Source organism: Hyposmocoma kahamanoa, unplaced genomic scaffold, assembly GCF_003589595.1.
Source record: "Hyposmocoma kahamanoa isolate Upper Pololo Valley unplaced genomic scaffold, ASM358959v1 157, whole genome shotgun sequence".
Taxonomy (NCBI): Eukaryota; Metazoa; Arthropoda; class Insecta; order Lepidoptera; family Cosmopterigidae; genus Hyposmocoma; species Hyposmocoma kahamanoa.
In genome coordinates this window covers 347,638-358,082 of record NW_020653561.1, presented here as the reverse complement: position 1 = coordinate 358,082, position 10,445 = coordinate 347,638, and the positions used below count along the sequence as shown (strand labels likewise).

Sequence of the window (10,445 nt, the reverse complement as noted above, 5' to 3'; positions counted from 1 at the left end):
CAAGCAAAATTAGACAGTACTGCGATGACATTACAATTTGAATTCAACGTGTTAGCTTTTTCATATTCCTTTACATATCACTACGTTTAAATAGGTTGACTTGGGACATTTTTTTCGTAGTTTTTGTATTAGACCCGTCGTCCATTTATTTGTAAGTCAATGCTGGCCATTATATTTTGAGTACATACTTTGACCAAGATGATCTCGTGAGTTATTAACAATGCAATACTGGTGAAACCAATATTTAAACAAAAGTTGTTGTTTATGATGTTGTCTAGTAATATGACCCTGCCATGTTGTTAGTTTACAAATAATCCTGTATGTGTACATTGTAGATAGGAATGAACTGTTTCCAGAAAATACTGCTAAGGAAATACATTCAAAGAAGAAAGTATTTTAAATACAGTATTTTTAATGAATATATTGTTGAAGATATGGCTTAATGGATATATTCCAATGCTGTAAACCAAATATAAAAGACACATCAATGATTAACAGAGTAAAATTCTGCGCGAAATTGGCGCAAAAAGAAATTTTCCAAGTTAAATTAATACACCAACCTACAACCGTAATACAATTTTCAATTACAATTTCATTCGTGCTTTTGTTGAGTTAATAAAATGATAAACTAGGTCTTTTGAGCCCTTTCATCATCATCATCATTACAGCCTGACTTCACCCACTGCTGGGTATAGGCCTCCAAGTTTCTGTGCCACTATTTTTTTGAGCCCTTTACCTTTGATTAATTCATGGGTATTATACGTATTACAATTTACAAATGCGCTGCAACACGGTTTTGGTAAATATTAAGCATTTAATAAACATTTTAGGCGGAGTATTCTAACCACAAGGAGTTAAGGAAATTAGACAAATTATTATAGAGATTGTACACGCAGCCTACGCATCTACGACACCCAAAAAGCTTTAGCGCCCTACGAGTTATATGAAATAATAAATTCAAGATGTCGTTAGAGCTGCCACGTTCCTGCTGGGCATCGCGAATGTTTGCCAACACTGGTTGTTGGTTTTGAAGCGAAAAAGAGCGGTTTTTCTCATTTAGTATTGGCGATACCAGTGCATCCTGACTGTTATTGCATTCAACCCAGGGCCACAATTCTGCCAAGTTTATTATCATCTCTGTGGCCGTAGCATCACAGAATTAGGGATGAAGCGATACGAGTAAATACAAGTACTTACTCGATACCTTCCTTCCGATACCAAGTGCTTTCGGTAACGGTACTTTTTAGTCACGTATTAAGCAGGTATCGGTCAAAAGTACTACGTATACTCGATACTTGCCTTCCTATACCAAGCGATACTTTAAAACCAAGTATAAAGAAGTAGGTCTCGGTGAAATCAATGAAAATACTCGGTAAACTATGACATAAACTCAGGGCTTATTTACGAATGCCATCAAGCACTCATGGAGGTATGTATACAAAACCATGTAACTCTACAGTGGATTAAAGGACACAGCGGCTCACGTGGCAACGACGCAGCAGATGAACTAGCCAGAAAAGGGTCGGAGACGGACGCTGTAGGTCCAGAACCCATTTTGTCCCTCCCCTACCAATGGTCCGGAACAACTACACACAAAGGTACAAAATCTTCACATAATAATACATGGACCACCCTTATGGTTTGTAGACAGGCGAGGTAAGCACTCCCAACGCTCAATGCCAGTCTATCGCGAATACTAATTAAACTTAAAAGGCAAGAGCTTCGCACTCTAACTGCCGCCCTAACGGGTCATGGTCCATACAATAAACACCTTTTCAATTTATGTAACACAGACAACCCTCTATGCATAGCGTGTATGGAGGGGGAGGAAACGGCTGCGCACATCCTACTACAGTGCTCCGACGTGGTCAACTACAGGGCGAAGTACCTTGGAGTGCCAAGGTCGCTCCCCGAAGTCGTCAGCAAACCAAGGAGGCTGCTGAAATTCCTGGAGGAGCTTGGGTGGCACGAGTAGGACCCAGCACCCACCACACGCAAAATAGTCGTCGAGTTGCGAATACCAGCCCGTTGGACAAAGTACCAAATACTCGGTATGCCAATGTAACACGGTGGAAGCGGCGTTTTTTGACGGTCCGTGTTGAATCCAATGACAAGAAATTAATTAGTTCTTTCAGTATGTATACAAGTAATCGATACGAGTAAGTATCGTTTGTTTGGTTGGTACTCAATCACGCAACAATAAATCAAGCGATTGACGAGATTTTTGCCCGATTGCCCCAGAAGTAGGATGTTGTATTTCGAAGCCGTTTCCTCATGGTCCTACTGGACGGTGCACGAGAACTAATATGTCCTTATGCTCCTACTGGTAGGACCAAAAGGATAAATAGGTCCTAATGCTCATACTAATGGATTGTTACCTATATTTATATGTAATTGATATTGTAGTACCCGTATGTTATCAATTCTCTATGTTAACCTTATGTCATTCTTGTGTCATTCGGTTCGGTCCATGAGTTCATGCCGCCGACTATATGAGTCAGTCTTTTATAATGGCTTAACTAACTATATTTGTACCTTATTGGACTAAACAGTCATATAATCCTTACCCCTATCGTCCACAATCACAGCAGCAACGAAATAAATCTATTTCGTTACCTCTCTATAAATACTAAAAAGTTTTAATGAAAAAAAAATATTAAAAAAATAAAAAGCTGAATGCAAAAGTTACCTGATAAGAAAAAAACAAGTTCTATGTACACATTTATGACGGAGCTTTCAAAATTCAACCCATAGAGTGGTTAGATAAGGGTTAGATAGGGGTACAAAAGTTTGTATAGGAAACTTCAACCAATTTGAACTCTGTTCAGACGACTCATTATCGTACTCAGGACTTTGTAGAGTAGAAGTAGTTTTCAGTAGAATTTTCGAACTCGAGTTAGGTTACGACTAGGTTATTTTTAGTAACAGTAGAGCTCCGTGCGAAAGCGTTCGTCCAGCAGGAAAATATTGCCATCTTACCTGTTTCTGCCGCCAAGAGGTAATACGAACATAACTAAGTTCCGGTTTTGAAAGGTAAGGATGCTGGGTGATATTACAGGCACATTTGACTTGTCAATTTATGTCTCAGGGTGATGGGCGCCGTGGTAGTGGACCTCAGACCTTTGCGATTTACTGCTCTGTCAATTGATATTATAAAATAAAGACTCTAGTTCATGCTCCGACTTCCGTTCTCCGTCCGACACAATTACCGTCAAATAAATAAAACTTGATGATGCGAATGAAGCTCATACTTGAAATTGTCGATACGTCATACGAGTGTCACTTATTTGACAGTAATTGTTTCGGACAGATTGATGTCGGCTGGAAAACCGGAGTAGACCCCCTGGACTCAGTTTAAGGCTGACTTTCCACCAGAGATGTGCGACGTAGCGAGGCGGTGTGCGAGGAAAAAATCCACCAATAGAATTACTTCATTTCCCCAGGCTCGCTTAGCGCAGGTCCGGTGGAAAAGGTTTTGCGGAGCTAAGTACTTGTACATACAAAATAGCGAAAGATGTGTACGAGGGATGCGGGCGAGGATGTGTGCAAAACGGTGTAGGAAACTAGAGTACTGAAAGTATGACACTAACCGACACTGACATATCGCCACCGCTCACCCCTCCACACCGTACCCCGCCCATGCATACCATACCAACGCAACCTCGCACTGCGCCGTTACTATATTATATCCTCTCACCGCCTACTACCTTGCACATATCTGCTGGAAAGGCAAACTTAACCACCGGGCCGTGCAAAATTTAATCCAGTGCAATTCATAATTGTATCCCATAATTGGTTTGTGAAGTTCGACATGTATCATTTTAGTCAACGTGAATTTTACGTGTATTCTCAGAAATGAAACTTTACACCCGGAATTGAAACTCTAAAGTTAACAAAAGAAATTTACCAAGACTTGGATGTATGTATGGTTTAAAACCTTTGCTATGACGTGCGTTTGTATTGGTGTGAATTTTTGAGATTAAAATCAGTTCCTGAAACTCGTGTGTTTCATTCGTAGTTGTAAATTACATAATATATTCCCCATATCTATCAACTGACAACGATGAGCATCGGAACCCTACCACCTTTGAACCCGAAACATCAAGAATTCGAAATATTTCGTATGACATTCAAGACCGAGGAAAAGAAAGCGTGCTGTTTTTATCACTCATCTATCGAATGATGTGTATCTATTATTACGAAATCTCAGTCATCCGAAGGAGGTGGCAACTTCGAAATTTGATGAGTTGTTAGAACTATTAAACCAACACTTGACTCCAACGTGGGCGACATTTGCCGACTTAGGTAACTTTTACAACTCTGTTCAAGTAGAGTGGGAGACTGTCGAGAATTGGGCGGTTCGATTACGAGGTTTAGCAGTACATTTCGCCTTCAGAGCCTTCCTGGGGTGTATCGGGACAAATTTGTACTCGGGCTGAATATGGGAGCTGTACGAGACAGATTGTGCGAGCAGGACGCAAACAAACTGACATTCGCGAAAGCCTGTGATTGCACCGGGTGCATTGGTGAATGCCGCTGTTTTAAAAGAAGAACCACTGCTGTGGACAACCACCGGCCAGACTGGTGCGGTACCACGAAGATTTTAGAGAGCGATGCGTAGTATGTGGCATGAGGGGCACGAGGCTCAGAGATGCCGATACAAAAACTACCGCTACCAAAGGTGCCAAGAAAAAGGCCATCTTAAGAAAATGTGCAGTGCTAAAATAAAAAGCGTCAAAAATATCAACTTAGAAACAGAATCTAATTCGGACGAGTAACAAGAGGCAATAGATTGCCGCGAGTGCAAGTAGTGTCAGATAGAGATTGCCCACGCACCTCAACCTTTTTTTTTTTTTTGACGGGGGGAAATCTTTATGGATACCCCTGAGCCCAGGGAGACTCAGGAGTTATGTGGGGACTCTCCCTCCAGACTAAAGGGCCTACCCCACTAACCAGGCTGGAGGGCCTACCCCACTAACACGCACCTCAACCTGAGGTGCGTGGGCAATGAACGTCATTAAAAATGGAAATTGACTCAGGGTCTAGTACTAATGTTATCTCGAAGGAACTTTATTTGACACATTCCGCTCACAAACAAATTTTTTAATGTATTGTTAGAATGTGCTTTTGTAATAGCCATAAAATTAAGACTCCAGGGTATTTTATTATACCACTGAAGTTACCTGAATGGTTTAACACACGAAATTAAGTTCTTTGTCGTAGAAATGTATAATTCTTGTCAAAGAGGTTCTTTCAAAAATAAATACTTTGCTGCTGCCTTAAGGTCGGCGTTTTTAATCAATACTAACTAACTGCATTCTTCGAAACTAACACTGGCCCAAGCCTAGTGGCCGCACTTAAGTAAGTAATAATAAAGAAATTCTTGATCTGTTGAAGAATTATTGCTAAGTTCCTAATATACACAACTAAAAGTCCCGGAATAAATTCTAACTGGAGAATCTTACGAAAATCAAAAACTCACTATTACGCTGGCCAACAATAATAAAGTTAAAATAACATAGGACCTTAAACTTTTCTTCTCAAAGTAGATATCGGTTGTCTCTAAGGTAATTTATAAACCGATATTGCGTGCTAACTGCCTTTTTTCAATTAGAAGAGTATTAAGAAAATCCATGCCATTCCTTTTTTGACTGAATTACGTAGAATGTTCTCTTCTCCTCCCGGGAATCGAAACCTCATTTACGTCCACAGTGGTAACCGCTGAGTTACTGAGATTGTCAAGAACGTCACGAATTTGAGCTTTAAAATCGTAAGTAGGTAATAATTAAATAATCAAATTTTTCGATGTTCGCATTTAATACTTAAAACAATATTCAACATAATAAAAAAATATGCAAAATATAATAACATTATCAAAGTAAAATAAAATAATAAATTATATTAAAAAAATATAAGAATTATTAAAAAATCTTTATGTGTTTTGCTAGTCAACATAAGTGCAGTTAACACTCTAGGCGTCTATGGTTCTGTGAAGTTTTGTAAAGTTTAATCCCACTGCAGTACTCATAATCCTGCTAAGCCTTGGCTTCGATTTCATAAGAATATTTTTGCAACATACGGGACAGTTCCGCGAAGACAAGATTACGATGGTAAAGGCAGTGGTGAGAAGGAAAATCTTTTTATCGCGGTGCGTTCCTATTAATTCACTTCCATTTTTATTTGGTACAAAATTATTTAAGTTATTTTTAAATTCTTATTCATTTGCCGCACATTCATCCACCGTATGAGATTTTTACGCCAGTAATTGCTTGAACTCTTACACTTTAAAATAGTTACGAACAAATCTCATGGCAGGGACTATGGTACACTTATCGGTCAAAAAACTAGGCTCCAGATTTGTCAAATTAACGTATATTACTTCATGAAAACCTGTTTTTAGGGGACGTGGTGGTTAATTTTTTTTATTATTAGAAATATTAACTAATCAGTAACAAATAGGCGACGGCGTGTTGTGTACACGAGCGGTCACCCATACAAGCACTGACAGCGTCTGACGTTACTTCGGTGCTCGGATGTGGTACCGCAAATCCTACATTATATGGCCGTTGGAAATAGCGCAACAAATTTTAGAATTTAAGGAATATTAAGTCATCGGACTGCACAAATAACGAGCAAAATTATCCTGTCCTTGTCATTTGTCACATAAACAAAGAAAGACCACCAAAAGGGTTGATGTCTGTGGAACAGAGCAAGAAGGAAACATTGCACTTCCCACCACCGATACCATCTGTGACCTTTTGCAAGCCAAAAGCTCATTCGTTTATATAACTGTTCAACTTATCTCCTTCCACGATGTGATTTTGGTCGATACGGCCCTAAATGTTGTCGGCACAATATTCCGCGCCACCAAGCTTGAACAATGATGGCCGAATGGGTCATCTTCTTCGCATATTCCCTTTGCACCTCCCGATCCGCCTTGAATTGGTTCCATTCGAATATTTCTTGATTTCGTTTCATGAGCTGTAATACGTAATTGGAAACTATAATCCTTCTAGAGTAAATGGTCATATATTTTCAAATTTGTACTTCTTTTTTATTCTTTGCAATTTAGAAATAATTTTTCGTGTCTGGCCACATAACATCCAGGTCAAATTTGAAATCTATGAGACTATAACTTCAAACAGATAGGAACTTTATTTGTTTTTATTAATAAGAATTAATAAGCCACCACAACAGACTGTAAAAAAGATGTGTACAAACAAGCAAAATAATTTCGTCCTTCAAAATGTAAAAAAAATATATATCTTAGTTGGTGTTTCAATACAACTCCTTTGCTTTGAAAAATAATACGCCTTAATCTCTTACTGCGTAACGTGTAAGCCAGTCTCCCATTTCATGACCTCGGTTTGCACTGTGAACGCTGGATGAGAAAGTCAGGGTTCGATTCCCGGTAGGACCAATTTGAGAAACGTACTTTTCTAATTAGTCCCGGACCGTGTATTTTAGGTAGTGCCCCGGCATTAATTCCATTGTTCTGGTACTCATAGTACCTACAGGGAATTCTCTAGTTTGAAACCAGATTAATGGAGTGATTGTCTGACAAATTATTATTATTATTTTATATTATGAACTACAAAACTTAAAACCCGGAAATCAGGAGTATTTTCAACAACTCTCGGTTTCCGAAGGGTAAGGGTGCTGGTGAAATCACAGGCACATGGGACTTGTCAAGTTATCTCAGGGTGAAGGGTGCAGTGGCAGTGCCACTCAGATCTTTGCGATTTAAAGCTCTGAGTGGCATTGCAACTGTAATGGACAGACTTGTAGCTTACCACCAAGCCACTAGATCGTCCCGTCACTTGATATTATAAAAAAAACTCAGACTTTAACTGACTTTCAAGCTACATGTTCAAGTCCCAGATGCGTTTATAATAAACTCCATCCAAAACCCATATTTCACCCCCTTTAGGATTATTTTTTATGACAAAAAATAGCCTATGTACTTCTTCTAGGTTCCATCTATCTCTACACCAAAATTCAGCAATATTGATTCAGCGGTTTAGGTGTGAAGAAAATGCAAAAACAGTCAGGGTTACTTTCGTATTTTTAATATTAGTATGGATTGTCGCTGCAAAGTAAAGAAATAAGAAGATACTTCAGAAGATCTCGCTCACCCGTGTATAACGATAACACATTGTAAAAGGATTCTTACAAATTCTCGAAATTTCTTGTTCTTTAGGTTTATTAAAAAATTTATTCTTGCGATAAAACTATTATGTAATAGCAAAATGTACTTCAGTAGCTACTAGTGCCTAGACAAATTATTGATTATTGTATATAAATAAAAGTCTCAAGTTCCATAATCAAACATGTTCTGAACTTTAAAACAACACATTTAACAATAATCTCAGTACAGAGTACTAAAAAAACCGACCTCAAAAGTACGTAGAATTACGTCTATTTGCTAAGTTTTATTGAAATATCCCATAGTTCGCCACTATACAGGACTTGACGCTGGAGATAATAAAAATAGGTTCTCACTACGACACTACTCAAAGTATTTTGAGAGAAAAACGCCTTGAATGGAAGAAATAGCAAAATCAACCATTAAAGTAATTGCTCCTAAATTAAAGTTAGACGCTATTTATAAAAGTGAATCTTCATGCGTGGACAGCCACCCTTCGAGGTGGATGATTTTCTTCAAAATGAAATGGGACCACTATGGAAGTACCCCCTTTCCAACAAAAAGGAATCATGAAAATCGGTTCACAAATACCGGAGTTATCGCGTAACATACATACAAAAAAACATACAGTCGAATTGAGAACCTCCTCCTTTTTTGAAGTCGGTTAAAAATAACCTTTACATTTTGAACAATCTGTCGTAAATACACGAGAAATTAGTGAAAACAAAATAAGATCCATATTCCAACTAAAAAACAAACCATTTCCTCACACTTTTACTTGCACTACAATTGTGAACGCATTTTTAGTCTTCGATGAATGCATTATCAAGTTATTGAAAGTTGAAAGCACTGTAAATATTTCAAATTAACGAAATTCACCTCGGGTGTATAAAAACTTTCTACTGCGAAAAGATTTCATTTAAAATTCTTAAAGTTACATTTTTGGATGTCATTTTATACTATTATAAGATATAAAAAAAAAGTAATTTTATTTATTAATAATTATACAGTCGTAGTAATAATGATTTTATCATTTTAGAACTTTATCTAAAATCATTATTACTACAAATTAAGTAAATAATGCAATGTAACTAAATAATGCCAAGAAAGAAGAAATTGACCGAAACAGAAGCAAAATTTAAAAAAAAGTATGTGATACAACGCGAGGACAAACAAAAGTTTAGACAGTCTTCGCGGAAAAGAAGGGGCATTAATTTCTATCATTTCTTCAAGACATAGAAGGGTAAAAGGAAAAAATTAAAAATTTAAAACAGCCAAGAAATTTCAAGTCAGAATATAGCAAGAATTTTAGATGAAACACAATCGCCCTAGCTCAGAGCCATTTTTTTGAAGCTGTTATTTAAAATAATGTCAAGCGCAGAAATGTGACTGCACAAAGAAGGCGAGAGTAACAAAAACGTAAAGCAATACTTTATGCGAGAATAACCAGATTACAGAGAAAATTTAAAGAAGAAAGAAAATAAAAAAGAGAGAGAAGTTTCGTAAGAGATGTCAAAGACAAATAACAAAAAATGTCCAGTCGTCTCCTTAAAGTGTTAGCACTTTTACCAAAACGTACAAGTTTCAGACGTTGTAAAAAGAAGCTTATCTTTTAGGAAGTTATCACTAAACGAGTAACAGCTAAGAATCTTGAAAAGTGATGTCCTAGAAATCAGAGACTTTCAAACTTGAACTATGTTCATAAATGTAGTCATTAATACCAGTAACATTACTTAACTACAAAAAACATTATGTTTCAACGAGGCGCAGTAAAATTCAAACGATGTCTGAGTCATGTATTCCAAACCATAACCACCACCATCTTCAGTTAATGCCATTAACCCACTAACAAATGGACACCAGGTCCGCGTTTAAAAGTGTCGGGACCAAAAGGGCAGCAAATCCCGAAAAGAGCATCAATCGCTTGTCCGTCTTTGTTTGGTTGACCCAAAAAAAAAATTCATGTAAAGTGAAAAAACAGGATGGTGACTCATATTTTCATTAAGTAATAATATTGTGTTATCACAGTTATCATTTCAAAGTATTATTTTGATTAGTAGTATAATATTTAGTTAATATAATAAATCATTCGTAATTATAAATTACAAAACGAAATCAAAATCAAACATTAACTGTTCTTTTGCGCATGCACTGTGTTGTCCTACACAGTGCATGCGCAAAAGAGACCTCACACACTCACACACTCAGACAAACAAACACACACACACACACACACACACACACACACACACACACACACACACACACACACACACACACACACACACACACACACACA

General features: G+C 37.5%; 1 protein-coding gene across 4 annotated transcripts in view; it reads right to left on the bottom strand.

The window, feature by feature from the left end:
• LOC113240588 (dynein regulatory complex protein 9-like) overlaps positions 1-10,445 on the bottom strand; it is a 260,286-nt gene that overhangs the window by 221,676 nt on the left and 28,165 nt on the right. For 3 of the 4 annotated variants that reach the window (XM_026477924.1, XM_026477925.1, XM_026477927.1), the window contains one exon: positions 5,988-6,981. The exons of the other annotated variant lie outside the window; for it this stretch is intronic. In XM_026477924.1, the coding sequence (XP_026333709.1) occupies positions 6,799-6,981 (183 nt within the window). In that variant the 3' untranslated portion in view covers positions 5,988-6,798. Of the gene's footprint in view, positions 1-5,987; positions 6,982-10,445 lie in introns of those variants that run through there. 4 annotated transcript variants of the gene reach the window in all.